The 18,748-nt window shown below is 39.6% G+C and overlaps 1 protein-coding gene across 3 annotated transcripts in view; it reads right to left on the reverse strand.

The window, feature by feature from the left end:
* The window catches only part of OXR1 (oxidation resistance 1), a 485,930-nt gene that overhangs the window by 237,141 nt on the left and 230,041 nt on the right, over nucleotides 1-18,748 (reverse strand). For all 3 annotated transcript variants that reach the window (XM_062188116.1, XM_062188113.1, XM_062188114.1), the window contains exon 3: nucleotides 6,080-6,273. In XM_062188116.1, coding sequence (XP_062044100.1) covers nucleotides 6,080-6,273 — 194 coding nt within the window. The remainder of the gene's footprint in view (nucleotides 1-6,079; nucleotides 6,274-18,748) is intronic.

Consider the following 18,748-nt stretch of genomic DNA (forward strand, 5'->3'; position numbering starts at 1 on the left):
GATGCGCCCGTTGCATCATCTCACTGCTCTCCACAGCAGGTACTCCCATTCTTCTGAAATGCCCGAAAGCCTCCAAAGCTTCTCCTGAAACTGAGTTCATTCTTCTCCTCTACCAAGAAGGGCAAAAGTCATGCCTTAATCCTTTTTAAATTCCTCTCCCCATGCCCCACATTTATTTACCAGGTGACGCCGAGTTCCACTTTGTCCTCTCTGCTAGGATTAATGAGATCAAAGGCTTGATTTCCTCATCTTGGAAACTGAGACCAGAATGCAGACAGACACAATCCCACAGGAAAGTAACAGCACGAATGCCAAGGGAGTCATCAGCAGGTGCAGGTGGTAAGAGGTGACTTGTTTCACCGAGCCACGAGTCTCTGAGTATCATTACAGTCTGATGCGATTTCACCATCTTCTGTTTTCCACAACACTTCGTGTGAGCCTCCCTGCCCTCCACTGCCCTTTAGGTTATCCCTCCCCTCAACAGCATCTGCCTTGAAAGCAAGGCCACCTGTTTCATTTTCCACTCTGTTCTGAGCAACCTCTTCCATGAGGCCTTCACACCGCAGGGACGATCGGGGACTCATCAGCATTTGGTATTTCACTGAAGACTCTGATTGTGGGAACAGCCATTCAAGAGTTGTCCCATTTCCTAATTAACAAGCAAAACTCCTTGGTATGGAAAGACACAAGTGCCTTTTCCTGTCAGTCACAGACTGAGTAGAGATGCATGAACTCTAGCTCTAGATTGCTGAACAAATATTTCATGAGGTTGTACAAGTCCACTTTAGGGAGAAAGGGAATATTTTTGGATCCCATGTGTGCAGGGCTCTTATCTACCTCCATGCCCAACATGATTTCCTGAGTTCTTAAATGCAATTCTTTGACTTAAGGGTAGTGGAATTAAGACAGTATTAAAAATGGCTGATTCTTCTATTTGGGTTCATCTTCCATCTTTAAGTAGAGCCTATGGTTTCAGAGGATTTTTTTTTTATATACATGGTCAAACTCAGATATTTTATCTTGCACAAACAAAAACTGGAATAGTGAAAAATTCTACTGCATTTTCATTTTTTTACCTGTTAGTGCTAGTCCACTAAGTTAATGTTTTGCTATTCTAGTTCTGATTAATTCTATTTTTAAATGAATCGAATTTTAACTATCTGAAGTACTTGAAATATCTAGTCCAGTGATTTTTCTAACTGCAGAATGGAACTCAGCCATGGACTATAAAATCAATTCATTGAGTTGACATTTCATTTAAAAATGAAATAGAATAAAAATAGAAAGATAAATACTTTAGAGCATTTTTGTTATGATAGTATTTGAGTGTGTATGCAGCAGGTGATGGGGTCAAATGCATTAGGCAGGATTTTAAGATGATCCTAGAGATTACCCACCTCTGTACACATCTTATAAAGCCCTGCACTGGTGAGGTGATGGAATTTATTCCAGTAATTAGATAACGTGGAGCTCAAGGCAGACAATTCCCTGGGGGAGCTTGACCTAATTGCATGAGTCCCTTACAGGGGAGACGGTTCTTGCTTAACTGCATGAAAGGAAGTGAGAGACGCAAATGAGAAATATTTGGCGTGGAAGTTCCTGGCTTGAGGAAGGAGGAGGCCACATGGCCAGGCAGCAGTGGCCTCTCAGAGCCGAGAGTGGCTCCGGCTCACTGCCAGAGAGGAAATGAGGAGCTCAGTCCTACAGCTGCAGCCAAGTTCTAGGAACAAGAACGTGCTCAGAGCACATTTTCCTCTGGTGGGAATAGCAGGTAAGAACCGTGTGATAACCCGAGCGGAGAATGGAGCTATACTGTGCTCTTCTGACATACAGAACTGAGACCTAATAGTGGGTCCTGTCTTAAATAGCTGAGTTTGTGATCATTTCAAGTTTGAGCAATAGAAAACTTCTGCAGTATTTTATATGGTTAGTTTGGGGTAATAAAAAGAAAGTAAGAAGAAGAAACTCAGAAAGACACTGACTTGGTCTCTTTCACTATACAGATGAAAAACTATAGCCAAGTGATAGCAAACTTGTGCAAGCTGGTGACACGAAAGTAGGAAAAGGTCTTTCTTGAGCAACTGCCCTAACACAGTGATTATCTTCCTCTTAGTTCATCTGAAGAGTCATACATTTCACATCAATAGAGGCTAGATTTTCCTTCACTTACTCCAAGTCAATGAAATTTTACTAAAATTCTTTTTTTTTTTTGACAGGCAGAGTGGACAGTGAGAGAGAGAGACAGAGAAAAAGGCAGAATGGACAGTGAGAGAGAGAGACAGAGAGAAAGGTCTTCCTTTTGCCGTTGGTTCACCCTCCAATGGCCGCCGTGGTAGGCGCGCTGCGGCCGGCACACAGCGCTGATCCGATGGCAGGAGCCAGGTGCTTCTCCTGGTCTCCCATGGGGTGCAGGGCCCAAGGACTTGGGCCATCCTCCACTGCACTCCCTGGCCACAGCAGAGAGCTGGCCTGGAAGAGGGGCAACCGGGACAGGATCGGTGCCCCGACCGGGACTAGAACCCGGTGTGCCGGCGCCGCAAGGTGGAGGATTAGCCTATTGAGCTGCGGCGCCGGCTTAAAATTCTTCTAAGACTGGTATTTTGCTTATAAAAATAATGAATTGGCCGGCGCCACGGCTCAATAGGCTAATCCTCTGCCTAGCGGCGCCGGCACACCAGGTTCTAGTCCCATTTGGGGCGCCAGATTCTGTCCCGGTTGTCCCTCTTCCAGGCCAGCTCTCTGCTGTGGCCAGGGAGTGCAGAGCAGGATGGCCCAAGTACTTGGGCCCTGCACCCCATGGGAGACCAGGAGAAGCACCTGGCTCCTGCCATCGGATCAGTGTAGTGTGCCGGCCGCAGCGCGCCTACCACAGCGGCCATTGGAGGGTGAACCAACGGCAAAAGGAAGACCTTTCTCTCTGTCTCTCTCTCTCTCATTGTCCACTCCACCTGTCAAAAAAAAATGAATTTATTCCATTTCATTTTTATATTATAGGTTTAATACATTGCTGTTATAGGTAATAATTAAGGACCTTACCCTTATATCTATACTAGGAAGATATAAATTCTACTTCCTAAGGTTCTCTCAACAGGAAGTAGATATTATATGTAAGTTCAAGAAAGAAACTTGCTTTGGGATCAAAAAGAAAGTACTAGAGAAGTTACTTAAGCCACTCAGGGATATTTCAATGAATTCTAGGTTTGTATTTTATTTGAAAATTTATTTTAGATTTCATTTGAAAATTCTTTAAGCCCTAGAATTATTGCTTGAGTTTGAGTACAGTAAACACTCCTACAGTACCAAACGTCATTGCTATATTTAAATGTACTACTCTACTTGGCCACAGGAGGGCTCCCAGGTTTTTAGAGTAGTGTGAACCCTAAATAGAGATATTGAAAGTTATCTTTCACTGACGGGGCATACTGGCTAGCGGATGGGCTATTTGGCATAGTTTCTCTCAGTAAGATTTCCAGAAATTGCATTTAAAACGTTTTTCCACTGTGTTGTCCACAGAAACTCTTACAACTCACCCCTGTGCAGAGGGAGATGAAATCGTTTTGAGTGACACAGAGACTGAATTTCATTTGCAGACTCTGCTGTCTGTGGTTCATGGCCCCTTCTGTAAGCTTTCTAAGGCTCGACTCCTCATTGATAAAGATAGAGCACAACACCTACCCTTAATAGTGGCTGTGAGGATGAACTGAGATAGAAGGCAATAGTATAACTTGTTCCTGGCAAAGGAAATCACCAATCAGTGGAAAAAATTACCAGTAAGTGAAAATTTTTTAACGTTTTTGTTCATTACCAATACTTCTTACAAAGGGACACTGGAATAACCTTGTCTTGTAAATAAAACTTTCAGTATAGATAATTATATGTCTGCTAATATTTCAGCCTAGAAAATTGTATTTATAGGTCTACATTGGTAGACAAGATAAACAAATACAGTAAACCTGACAGTCCAGATATCTCTTTTAACATAATAGACATGTGATTTGTTTTGGTCATAATTCACATTTTTGCTAATTTGCTAATTAAAAAAATCACTTGTGTGGTGCTATAAAAATTTTTCATAGTTCATTTTTCTGCCATCCAACTCACTCTTTGGATTTCTATTTTCTAGGCTTAGTTCTGTTAACTGTGGCCACACTGTTCAGTATTTTTCTCTCATTTTCCCTTTTTTTAAGGAACATTGAGTTCATAGGATGTTTTATTTTCTGAATCCAAAATATATTTTCTTAGCCAGTTAATAAGTCAAAAAAACAATAAAAGTTAGAAGGCACATTGAAAGGCAGGAGAAGAGAACATTGATAAATGGAGTGACAGTTATTTCAACAATGGAAATATGCATCTGTCTACACCATCTTATATATGTCCCCATTAACCAACTGTGGACATCTTCAACGGCACTATGGTTGGTGGTAGTTGAAAAATAACTTACACATCTCAATCTAGAAAGAGGAAGCCTGAGAGTGGATATATGATGAGGACACAGAATGAAGGAAAGGAAAAGCAAGGTTTTAGCAGCGAAATTCTGAAATAATATTAAACCTACATAAGGGCATCTGTTCAAGCTTGAAGGGAACAATTCAAACAAGACATTGGGGAATAACTTTATAAAGTCACACAGAAAATGGTATGGGAACCAGAACTAGAAATTTGATCTCCTTATTATCCTTTCTAGATATGGATACCAAAATATCTACTAAAAATTTCAATCATCTTAAAACAAACAGTCCATGTTAGGGTGTAGGGTGGTGGATGCCAAAGAAAATGATCCTTTTGATACAAATTTGGTTAACACACTAGGCCATAGTCTCTACTATTACAACTTTTAGATGTGACCAAATTCCTCCAAAAGTGAGAGAATATGCAAGACTGAAGTCATTCCTTCCTAGGCAGATTTTTCTCCCCTATTCATCATTTTCTACCAAATATGATATATTCAACAACTTTTATCTCAAATAGACAAATCATACTGAAAATTATTACTATTAATAGAAAAGCATTCACCTAGACATACATGCTAATGAGTATTAGAACACAACAGTGTGGGGCCAAAGCCATGGCTCACTTGGTTAATCCTCCGCCTGAGGCACTGGCATCCCATATGGGCACCGGGTGCTAGTCCCAGTTGCTCCTCTTCCAGTCCAGCTCTCTGCTATGGCCCGGGAAGGCAGTGGAGGATGGCCCAAGTGCTTGGGCCCTGCACCCGCGTGGGAGACCAGGAAGAGGCATCTGGCTCCTGGCTTCAGATCGGTGCAGTGCCAGCTGTGGCAACCATTTGAGGGGTGAACCAATGGAAGGAAGACCTTTCTCTCTGTCTCTCTATCTCTCACTGTCTAACTCTAGCTGTCAGATTAAAAAAAAAAAAAACACAAGTGTGTAATTTAACTTGCATAGTCTGATTACTTACAACTCTCTACTAAAGTTTAAAATCATAGGATTTTATTCTATCTGGGATAAAAAGGGACACTGTATCTGCAAGATTCTATTCATAGGCTTCCACTCTCAATTCTGGATGTGATTCAACCTCTCCAAAGGTAAGCAATGTGAACATTCAAAACAGACCACAATGTAATTGGTTTTCCCCCAGAATGTAATAACTTTCTATGTTCTTTGTGGGTTTGTTAGTTACAAGCTGACATCAACCACTGACTTAATGTGACAGAACAGGGTCAGAGACCTGGGTGCCTAAAGGGAAAATGGAAAGAACAAAAACAAAAAACAAAAATGGCACTGGCTGAAGAATGGCTAAAATGAAAATAGATGCACATAACCTTAAAAACTGGGAAACCATACATATATATTTATATATATGGAACCATACACACACACACACACACATTTATGGACTAGGATATAGAAAGTCCTTAAATCTGCTCTCTTATTTAAGTTTCCTAAGGCTCTCAGTATTTTCTCAGTATTTTTCCTCAGACCAGGTAAGAAAATGTCCAAGTAAAGCACCAGAAAGGAACACACATGAAGCACAAGGGGTCACTATACAAAGCAGACCACATTCACCACGCCGTTGAGGGAGAGTGAATCTAGTCACTTGCATAAAATAGCTGGTGCTCACCAATGGTGTAGAACCTCTTCAGTTCACTCCTCCGGGAAGGGTGCTTCTGGGGATTGGCTGTGTTGTTCTGCTCTTCTTCAATGATGGGGGTCTTGGGTGCAGGGGGCTTACTGGCTTGTGTCTGCTTTCCTGCGGCAGCCAAAGGATTGAACCCTGGAGCAGTAATATCCACAGACTGGGACTTTTTCTTCAACCTACAGGTAAAGAATACTGTGAATATTGACTCAAGAGAGACACTTCTTCTGTTTATCTTTATCAGAATCTCTTCTTCAACAACTGAGTTATCTTTGGCCTTAACACAGAACCAGGTCTACTCAGAAATTGGAGGCTTTCCCTATGATATTTTCAAATAAATACTTCAAATATTTCTGAAAGCAGCTGGGAAGAAATCTTCTGCCTAATCATCTGGAAACATTTCGAGAGACATATTAAAATGTATGGTGATAAAGGAATTTGTCTAACAGCAAATCGAAATATGATGTCAAAGAAAATGCATTGACTATTGTTCTTCATTCTGAAAGGAGTATTTTTAATTATGGCAAAATAATATTTAAAAACAAATCATTACAACTAAGAAAAGAAAACAAAGTGATCTTTTTTAAGATGGAGGCTGCTATTACTTTCCTGTTTAATGTATCATAGCATTTAGCTAAAAAATTATAGAGGTCACATTATTTCTCCACACTTTCTCAAGGACAATAAAATGTGTTGCTTACTTGTACATTAGAGGGCTTACATCAGACCTAACCTAGAAAGCAAAAGCTTTCCATGTAATATTTTCCTCACTCATATATGTTTCTGTAGAAAAAGCATCAATAAACGACGTAAGTTAACTTCAAACATTTCAAGCTACACAATTGATGCAATCAAACCTAAAGTCCAGTTTACTATTGCTCTTGGCAGTTCTGGAAGCTAACATTAAATGTCACTTTTCAAGCCTTAATTTCCTAGAGAAATCAAGGTGGCTTTTTAAAAAGATTACTTATAATAATCACACCTGAAAGTTCATAATTGCCTAAAAGCTTCATAAATTTTCACATTACCACACTTCATTCCTGTTTCTCCAGTGCCTTGGCTTCCACTTTCTGCCCACTGTCAGGCCCTGCTCATGCCTGCAGACTCTGTATAAAAGTGACCTCCTCTGGGAAGCTTCCCATGACATGGATCTTGGCAGCCTTATACCACCCAGCAAAGGGGGTTCTTCAAGCTCCCTCACTAATCTACTGAACTGATTTTTTTTCAGAGCAAACTGTTGCAAGAGGAATACAATTATCAGTTAAAAAGAGATTCATTAGTGAAAGTTGAGTTTACTAAATTTTAGTCATTTCATTACCACATACATGATTAAAACTTTATCAACTTAGTATCTATATTATCTACTTAATAGTCATGAAAATACAGCCACTTTATTCAAACTGCCAACAAATCCACTAAAAAGTGCTTTTGATGCTCAACAGCATTGACTATTAGAAATACAAAACTAACCCACATTGTACTCAAGGCACACCAACCAGCACAGCTAAAACATGACATTAACTATGGTAATGAAGAACACTATCCATGCAGGAGAAATTTCTAAAAACAACCCAAATATCTATTAACAATTGAGTACAATTTTATACCAGTTTAGCAATGAAAATAAATGAATTACAACTATTTGCAACAATGTGAGAGGTTTGCATCAATATAATTTTGAGAAGAAAATGTCAGACATCAAAGAGCAATACACTGATTCTATTTATATCAAATTCAAATACTGACAAAGCTATGATATTAAAAGTGTGGGAAGGGCAACCATTGGAAATAAAGTCATTACACACGATGGAAACATTAAGGGTTTTCAGGAATTTTGATAGTGCATTGTTTTCTGACTAACTGCTCTTGGTACCAGGAATACACAGTGAATATAACAGATAAAATCCCAGCCATCATGGAGCCCTTCTTCTTATGAAAGGAGACAGATGACAAGTAAACAAACCAATCTAAAACAAACCAGGTGGCAAATATCAAAGTGGATAGGAAATGGAGGGACGCATGCATACACATAAGCACATATACACATACATATACACACACAGGTACAATATTACATGCAAAAGGAAGCAGGGCTCTTGGAACATCTGACTTTTGAGAAGAGATTGAAGGAAGAGCCAGGGACGTATCTGAGGGATTAACATTTCAGAAAATCTGAGAAATTGTTTATCTTGTTTATTGTGTTAGCAGAGATAGGAGGCCACTAGGACTGCAGCAAAGGAAGTGCGGGGGAGAGAAGCAGGAGACAATGTCAACAGAACAGCGCTGGGGCAGGGGACTTAGGGTTGATCACACACAGTTTCAAAGTCATAGAGTGAGGTCAGGAGAAGGTTTAAGCAAAGGAGTCATCACATGAGCTGCTTTGCTGAAATTAGGTTGAAGATTGTACCTCCATGTTAAGAAAGCTTCATGCAATATCCTCCATGAAGCCACCAAACATTGCCTAAGGGTATCACAAATTTGAGGAAATATGAATTTCCTTTTTACAGGGATATCTACTTTTTCTTAGTAATACGGTTTTCTCAATAACACCGTTCTTAGGTGTTTTAAGATCAGAAGTACCATATGCAATTAAGACACTAAGGCAAATAAGAAGAACAGATTAAGAAATCAATTGCATACATATATGCAATGGGATGCTGTTCAGCCTTAAGACAGAAAGAAATTCTGTCATTTGCAACAATATGGAGGAACACAGAGGGCATTATGTTAAATGAATTAGCTGGGGCAGAAAGACAGAGACTGGAAGGGCAACTTAAATATAGAATCTAAAAAAGTTGAACTCAGAGGATAGAATGATGGCTATCAGGGAGTGGGGGAAAGGAGGTATTGGGGAGCTAACAGTCAAAGGATACAAAACTTCAGTTAGACAGGAGGAACACATTTAGGAGATGAATTGTACAATTTGGTGACTACAGTAAATAACAATGCGTTGTATTTTGAAAATTTCTAAGAGTGTAGACTATAGTGTTCTCACAGTAGAAAATAAAAATCCTAGGTAATGCATATATTAATTACCTAAGTTGAGCAATTCTGCAATGCATACATATTTCAAAACATTAGGTTGTACACAACATGTACAATTTTAATTTCCAGTTTAAAAATGGAAAAGAAGTTCCAGAGGCTGGAATTGTGGCACAGCTGGTTAAGCTGCTGCCTATGATGCCAGCATCCCGTATGAGTACCAGTTCACCAAGTCCTGGCTGCTTGATTTCCAATCTAGCTCCCTGTTAATGGCCTGGGAAAGCAGTGGAAAATAGCTCAAGTATTTGGACCCTACCACCCATGTGGGAAACCAGGATGGAATTCCTGGCTCCTGGCTTCAACTTGGCCCTCCCCTTCCCTTTCTGCAACTCTACCTTTCAGATAAAATAAAGAAAGCTCTAAAAAAAGGAAAAAAGTTTCAGGTAACAGAACAACAAAATTTGTTTCAACAGAGCTTTCTAGAAAAGCACACTGAGATGCGCACAGACTAGGACTGCACTAAAAGTACTATGTAGAATCCTATAAAATCACCAATATTCAACCATTTTGACCTACAAAAATGCCAGTTTTCTATCATCTATCATAAAATTTATTACAAAATTAAATTTAAATTTCACTATAAAGCAATTTTTTTCTGAGAAGTTATTCAGAGGAGTAGAGATTTAAAAGGAAGGTGTCAAATTTTACAGAAGGCAAACTGTTCTTCAATTCTCAGCAACAATTATCATTACCAACAATTATTTGCATTTTGTAAATGTGAAAAATTTTGTCTCAAATTCACATAGCTTGGTTTTATAATTGCTAAAAGCTGCTTTATGTTGGCCTATTAAAAATTGATGAGAGTTACTAAAGTCTCTTACGAGTTTATATGATGGTTTATAATTGATAAAGTTGTAGGTACTACAATTGATGGAGTTCTATATCACTCTAAAATGTCTCCACATATCCTACAGCCATTTTTAATAGCTTCCTTGGAATGAATAAAGGATATAACACTCTATTCCAAAAGGCAAGCAGAAAATGACTCTTTGGTATTTTCCTTCCTCTACCCCATCAGACTACTTCCCAACCAAGACTTGAAATTTATCAGATTGTCCTTGTTGTGACTGAAGTCTAGAACACTGCTGGCGGGCGTTCTGCCTTGCTTAAGACAAGATTTCCTTTTGCACATTCTTAGAAAGCAGAATTGTGTGGGTAACTGAACTACTCCCTAACAATTCTAAAAATGACTATTGTGGTTGACAAGGAAACCTGCTGAATGCTACCTTTAATTTCCAAATTTTATGAAAGGGGACGTCTTCCTAAATTTTAACAATGTTTCCAATTAAAATAAATGTAAATACAGCATAATGGAATATGTAGGTGTGCATGAGATAAAATCCCCTTTGATAATAAATGAAACATTACAAATGGAGACAAAAATAATCTCTTAATAGGCACTGAAAGAATCTTTGTTTAATGTGCTTTGAGTTTGCAAAGGAACATGCATGCTGATGTCTTAGATGGAGAATAGGAAGTGAGTAAAGTCAGCCATCCTCTTGGCATGGCTCCAGTGAGCAGACTGTCTGGTGTTTCATGATTCTTGCTTTCTCTCGTTCCTCTGCTTTTGAGCAGAAAAGAACTTTCCAGTTCCTCTCCAGCTATATTCCAGTACCTCCTTTCAGCAAGGTAACCATGTTGTACATCTTTGTGACACTCGCCCATAAAATGGGGATAAAACTTGTCCAGAAGGGTTCTAAGGATCAAGAAAATATCTTGTGAGGAAGCATCTAGCACAGTACCTACACAGTACACTTTCAAAAAATAAAAGTTCCAACTGTTCATGAGAGCCCTCCTCTGTAAGGAGATAATAACATTCTGTTCTTCAAAGTTCCCAGAGACATTGAGGAAATGCTACCAGCATCCCGGGCTCCTTTGTGTGTGTGTGTGTGTGTGTACTCTGTTTTCCATTGACCTAAGACACTGAACTCAAAATCTCAGGGGGAGACTGGGGACCTTGAGAATATAAGGACAAGAATCAGCAAGGAAATATGATGAGATCTGACTTTTCTATTTTATAAAGATGGGGTTCAAGCCATTTTTAACAGTTCTCCCAGAAGTTGGGAAAACTTGGTAGGCTGTGAAGTCACAAGCACTGGAAAAGAAAAAAATAAAAACTTCCAATGCCACCTTATTTAGACAGAATGACTCCCAAGGGTAATTACCTAAATTTTATTACAACATATTCATTTCCGGCCGGCGCCGCAGCTCACTTGGCTAACCCTCTGCCTGCGGTGCCAGCACCCCAGGTTCTAGTCCTGGTTGGGGCACTGGTTCTGTCCCAGTTGCTCCTTTTCCAGTCTAGCTCTCTGCTGTGGCCCGGGAAGGCAGTGGAGGATGGCCCAAGTGCTTGGGCCCTGCACCCGCATGGGAGACCAGGAGGAAGCACCTGGCTCCTGGCTTCAGATTGGTGCAGCGCGCCAGCTGTGGCGGCCATTTTGGGGGTGAACCAATGGAAGGAAGACCTTTCTCTCTGTCTCTCTCTCTCTCTCACTGTCTAACTCTGCCTGTCAAAAAAAAAATATTCATTTACACTTTGTTAGAACCACAGAAAATATTCTACTCATTTTCAGAATCACGTTTTGAGTAGAATGCATGCATATTTTGGTTTAAATGAGTTAATGGACATTTGAAAGCTCTGGGCTTGGGTAAGCTGGGACTGAATGTGGTTTTAGGTTGCCCATACCACAGGGTTCTCCCAAATATGTGGATCAATTGTCCATTTCTGCTTTGTGGATGTTTATTTAATTATTTTCATCTACTTGAAATGTAGAGAGAGACAGAGAGAAACAGTAACATAGAGTGGAAAAGAACAAAAGAGCGAGCGAGCAAGATTAATCTCTTTTATCTACTGGTTCACTTCCCAAATGCCTGCAGCAGCCAGGCCTGTGCCAGGTTGGAGTCAGAAGCTGGCAACTCCATCTAGATGTGCTTTACAAAGATGTAAGCACTAGGGCCATCATCTGTTGCCTCCTGCTCCCAGGATTCTTAAGCTGAATTGGAAGAAGATCCAGAACTTGAACTCACATTCTCATATGGGATGCAAATATTCCAAATGGCAGCCTAACTCAAATGCCCGCCCCAACTGTCTATTTGTTCAAAGGCTTTCACCATGAAGAACTTAATTCCTCATATTTAGCTCCACTTTAATAGCTAGTATTTATAGTAGGGTAAGTTTCTAATCTTCCTCTCTTCTCTCATATTGTAGGGTGTTCACCTTCTAACTCCTTCCATCCGTTGATCATCTGTCCTTCAAGTCATAACCAAGCAATATTTTCCATCTTTTCTGGCCTATCATGCTCTGTACTTTTGATAATTTGTTATCTGCTCTAAGTACTGCATGCTATAACTCCAACTTGGGAATAAGCTATATCCTGTGTTGATTTAAATATATAAGAAAAAAATTTTCACTTAAAACTCTTAATGAAATGACCTCTCCCATCAAGTGGAATTCAAATTGCCTGCATTGTAATGAACTGATTATGTTCCTGAGTTCTGTAGCTTTGTGCAAAAATTAATCATCTACTATCCAATTACTATGAACTTAGGATGCTAGTGGCAATAGATGCAATAGTTGAACAAATCTACCATAGAACAATGAGAATAGTCCCTAGGCCTTAGGACTTTAAGGCACTATAACATTAAGATATAGAATTTACATTTCCATATATTTGACAGTGTGCTTAGAGAAAAAGAACATTATAGCTAAGATTATGGACATGGAGGTCAGATTACCCAGCACTGAATCTATAATCTGGCATTTACTACCTGTCTAGGCTTGGGAAAATTTCTTAACCTCTCCTGAATTCAGTCTTCATATCTGTAAAATGTGAGTATTAATACACATGTAATAAAATTTAAATGATTAATTTTTTAAAAAAATATTTATTTATTAGAAAGGCAGAGTTACAGAGAAACAGCGAGGTGGAGAGACAGTGAAAGAAGATCTTCCATCCACTGGTTCACTCCCCTCAGATGGCCGCAAAAGTTGGAGCTGGACCCATCCGAAACCTGGAGCTGGGAGGGTCTTCCAGGTCTCCCACATGGGTGCAAAGCCCCAAGTACTTGAGTCATCTACTGCTGCTTTCCGAGGCACATTAGCAGGGAGCTGGACTAGAGGTAGAGTAGCTGGGACCCAAACTAGTGCCCAAGTGGCATGCTGGCAGCAGATTTACCTGTTATGCCACAGCACCAGCCCCAATATAATTACATTTTGAAAAACTATTTAGAAGAATATTTGCTATACATTAAATTTTATATAGAACACTTTTAGGCATTATTTTTATTTATCTATTTTTTTTAAATTTTTGACAGGCAGAGTGGACAGTGAGAGAGAGACAGAGAGAAAGGTCTTCCTTTTGCTGTTGGTTCACCCTCCAATGGCCGCTGCGGCCAGCGCATCTCACTGATCCGAAGCCAGGAGCCAGGTGCTTCTCCTGGTCTCCCATGGAGTGCAGGGCCCAAGCACTTGGGCCATCCTCCACTGCACTCGCTGGCCAGAGCAGAGAGCTGGCCTGGAAGAGGGGCAACCGGGACAGGATCGGTGCCCCGACCGGGACTAGAACCCCGTGTGCCGGCGCCGCAAGGCAGAGGATTAGCCTAGTGAGCCGCGGCACTGGCCATATTTATCTATTTCAAGGGAAGAATGAGAGAGAGAGAGAGAGAGAGAGAGAGAGAGAGAGAGAGAGAGAGAGAGAGAGAAAGACTGATCCCATTCACAGTACTCCCCAAATGAAGGCAAAAACTGAAACTGAGCCATACTGAAGCCAGAAGCTGGGAACTCGGTCTGGATCTTCCACATGAGTGGCAGAGATCCAACTGCCTGAGCTATCATATGCAGCCTCCCAGGGTGCACATGGAATTGGGCACAGAAAACAGACTTGAACACAGACACTGAGAAACGAGATGTGGTCATCACAAACAGCATCCTAACTGCTGCCCCACACATCTGCCTGAGTGTCATTTAAGATTTTGCTTAAAACATAAACAAGCAAACATGAACAGTCTTTGAGTATTTACAATGCATCAGATAGAAGGCCACATGCTGTACATATATTATTTCATTTGTAGGTGTCATTGTCTCTAGAGCATTCCACAGAGGTTAAGAAAACATGATGAGAAATCTCCGTAAATTAGGGAACTCAGAATACAATCAGGACATTTTTATCTAAAGGCCACATTTTAGAATTGGAGATAGAGGGGCTGGTGCTGTGGCATAGCAGGTAAAGCCGCCGCCTGCAGGGCAGGCATCCCATATAGGCGCCAGTTAGAGTCCTGTCTGCTCCACTTCCAATCCAGCGCTCTGCTATAGCCTGGAAAAGCAGTGGAAGATGACCCAAGTCCTCGGGCCCCTGCACCCATGTGGGGAGACCCAGAGGAAGCTCCTGGCTCCTGGCTCCTGGTTTCTGATCGGCCCAGCTCTAGCCATTGCAGCCAATTGGGGAGTGAACCAGTGGATGGAAGAATCTCTCTCTCTCTCTCTCTCTCTCTCTGCCTCTGCCTCTTCTTCTGTATGTAATTCTGACTTTCAAATAAATAAATAAATCTTTTAAAAAATAAAAAAAAGAATTGGAAACAGAAATAAATTTTACCTCTTACTGATCAGCTATGTTCCTTTGGGCTTGGACTATCCAGATTTTACCCGTAATAACAGTGTTCATACTGACTACTTTACCTAGGAAAGCTGCTGTAAACATAAAACATGTGCATGTTCATTTTTGTTAAAGATGTTTGTTAAATTCTAAAGAAATATATAAGTTGGCGAACCCAAAAGGCTTCCATAGCCTTGGCAACTCATGACTAGAGCCTAGGGAGATTACTGACGCCATAAACAAGAGCATCAAATTGTTAAGTCAACAACAGGAGTCACTGTGTACTTACATATCATGTGGGATCTGTCCTTAATGTGTTGTCCAATGTGAAGTAATGCTATAACTAGTACTGAAACAGTATTTTTATACTTTGTGTTTCTGTGTGGGTGCAAACTGATGAGATCTTTACTAATTATACACTGAATCGATCTTCTGTATATAAAGAAAATTGAAAATGAAAAAAAAACTTGCTTTTAAATTGGAAATTGCATAGAAAATTAATCAATTTTTTAAAAAAAAATATCATGTAAGATCTCTGTCCTTAATGTGCTGTACATTGTGATTTAATGCTATAACTAGTACTCCAACAGTAATTTTTCACTTTGTGTTGCTATGTGGGTGCAAACTGTTGAAATCTTTACTTAATATATACTAAACTGATCTTCTGTATATAAAGAGAACTGAAAATGAATCTTGATGTGAATGGAAGGGGAGAGGGAGCGGGAAAGGGGAGGGTTGCAGGTGGGAGGGAAGTTATGGGGGCGGAAGCCATTGTAATCCATAAGCTGTACTTGGGAAATTTATATTCATTACATACAAGTTTTTTAAAAAAAGAAATATATAGTGTTATTCGTGGCTATATAAAATTCACATTTTGTCCTATTCATTTGTTACATATCACACAAAAAGTATGTATGTATGTGTGTGTAGACCTCTCTCTCTCTCTATCATCTACGTATGTACATATCTATCATCTATGTATGTATATATGTATTTTTTTTGGACAGGCAGAGTGGATAGTGAGAGAGAGAGACAGAGAGAAAGGTCTTCCTTTTTGCCGTTGGTTCACCCTCCAGTGGCCGCTGCGGCCAGCGCATCTCACTGATCCGAAGCCAGGAGCCAGGTGCTTCTCCTGGTCTCCCATGCGGGTGCAGGGTCCAAGGACTTGGGCCATCCTCCACTGCCTTCCTGGGCCATAGCAGAGAGCTGGCCTGGAAGAGGGGCAACCAGGATAGAATCCGGCGCCCCAACCGGGACTAGAACCTGGTGTCCTGGCGCCACAAGGTGGAGGAGTAGCCTGTTAAGCACGGCGCCGGCCTATGTATTTATTATCTGTCTGTCTGTCTATCTATCATCTACCTATACATTTGCATGGATGCAGGTGAATGGCTATACCTAAAAGGCCCAACCCTTACAGTTCTTTCCAGCAAGAAAACCATCTGTAGTTAGCACATCTCATTACTGTTAGAGAAGCTGTCTTCCTAAAAGAGCTAATGTAAGAATATTATTTAAAGCAGTAAAGCTGCTGAGAATGCAGGTTTTCCAAGTTGGATACTGTGAATGTTGCAAAAGTCTAGAGTTATACAAAAAGAGCTTTTGGGAAGAAATGCCTAAAAAAATTCACATTGCAAAATTCCTATACCACATGTGTAAAAAACAGCAGCTAAAAACAAACCTCAAAACCAGCAAAACAAGCATATTCAGAAGTTCAACCACAGAAGAAATGATAAATTGGAAACCTATGTATTAAAACAAGAAAATAATCCTTTGGGGTATAGAATAGGCCAATGCGACAGCAGTCTATGATTTCAGTGGCCACGCTATTCTTCATGCTCCCAAACAAGAGGATTATGCAGAAAAGTCTCATTAATGTGGAATTAGGAATTACACAATTTTCGTTTACAATTCCAAACCAATGCAGAAAGCATCAAAGTATCCTTTGGGGATGCAAATTGGCATTGGAACACCCAAACTAGATAGCTTGTTATAATAAGGTATATTTTAAACCCTGTATTCATTCTAAGGAATTTATACTTTCCTACTTTAGAAATTCAGATGACAGAAAATTTAAGAATTAAGTCACAGGTGCAATGATATGTACTAATGTTTGGCTAGAAATTCTACTAAACCCAAGAAATTCTCTTGTTTAATGCAACTGAATTCAATTCTACAAAATGTAAGGCCAGTGAAACTAATTAGAATCAGACAGAAACATACATAGATTCACTGTTACTATCACTAATTTTGTGCTATAAACATTAGAAATTAAGCCTGAAACCAATTCTGTATATCCAGAGTTTGATAAATCCTAACATAAAAGGTTAGCATTTCTTACTGCCCTTTCATAAAAATGACATTCAAGTCCTACAAGTGAATCAGATACTTTATTCACATCACAGTGCTATTCTCTTCTTCTTTGAAATTTAGTCATTCCAGTCCAAGTTGTTAGCAGCACACAAAAGCATCAAAATATATATTATTGTTGTAACTTATCTGTTTTATACTTTTCTTGATAGGGATACAATTTTCCTATCACAGTATTTTCTGGAATTCACTTTTTAAAAGATTTATTTATTTGAAAAGCCAAGTTAAGAAAGGGCATGGGGAAAAGGAGATCTTCCATCTGCTGGTTCACTCTCCCAAATGGTCACAATAGCTATGGCAGGGCCATGCAAATGCCAGGAACCTATAACTCCATCCAGCAGAGGCCCAAGTACTTGGGTCATCTTTTGATGCTTTCTCCAGAGTATTAATAGGGAGACTGATCAGAAGTGGAGCAGCTGGGACTAGAACCTGTGGTCCTGTGGGATGCCAGTGTTGCAGGCAGCAGCTTAACCCACTGTGCACAATTCCAGCCCTGAGAGAACCATTTTCTAATAGAAGTACTCATCACCAGATCAATTTAGTGACTACATTCATGGAAATTCCAGTCTGTTCACTGTTAGCCAGTAGTAAACATATTATTGAATGAACGAATTGTTTCATCATTAAAAAATACAAGAAATAATGCAAATGGCAGGGAAGTCCACATATAAAAACCCATGAAAATAAACTAAGAGTAAGAATTTGGATGGATTGGTAGCAGACATAATGATTAATGCACCCACATAATATAGCTTTGACCTATCACTTAATGGGAATTTGTGTTGAAGTTTGCATGGAGAAAAGAAACAGTTTCATCTACATCAGTAATCTCATGACCAATGCAATCAATATCTCAATTCTTATTTAGAAGTCCAGTTTTACAATTTCTAAATAGACACTCTGCAGTTTTGATAAACTGACATTCTTATGAAAAATTTTCATTAGTGGTTTGGGGGAACAAAAAGAACAAGGACTGTCGAATCAAACATTTGGGTTCAAGTACATGATCTACTGCTTTTAACTAATCAGTTAAAAGACATTTTAGTTGTACTGATTGGAAATACACAAAATATATTCCTGGAACAATTGTTAAGATGTTTACATGTCATATCTCTACTATAAAGTTCTGATGCACTAAGCGCAGTAACATTTTATAAGTTTCCCCTCCCATGTACTTTCCGATTATGCCACTATATTGCAACCATTCACTTTGAAATTATACAAATTTCCAATTTATTTCAGTTTTTGCCTTGAAACTTCAAAGCCTCTCAACTGGAAAAGCCTGCAAGTAGAAGCACATTATGTAAATCCAAAGATTAGGGCTTGAAGCATTTGGAAGTCAAATTCTTGTAGATGTTAAACCGTCTTCTGCAATAACTCACCGAACTGAAATTTAATTTCATTACCTTTGATGAAATGATTTGTAACATGCCATTGCCACATCAGTCACATTCTGTTTATTCATTTTAGGAAGAAGGAATCAGAATAAATAATACTATTTTAAGACTTTAGGCTTCTATCCAACATTGCTGATTAAAGGGACGTATTTTTAACAGGGTCTATTACAAACTATCATATAGAGCATATGGACTAGCTGATTAAAATGTAGTTTTGCTTATGCACAACATCAGGCAACTCCAAACTTAATCAAGATTGC

This window comes from Lepus europaeus, chromosome 4 (genome assembly GCF_033115175.1).
Source record: "Lepus europaeus isolate LE1 chromosome 4, mLepTim1.pri, whole genome shotgun sequence".
NCBI lineage: Eukaryota > Metazoa > Chordata > Mammalia > Lagomorpha > Leporidae > Lepus > Lepus europaeus.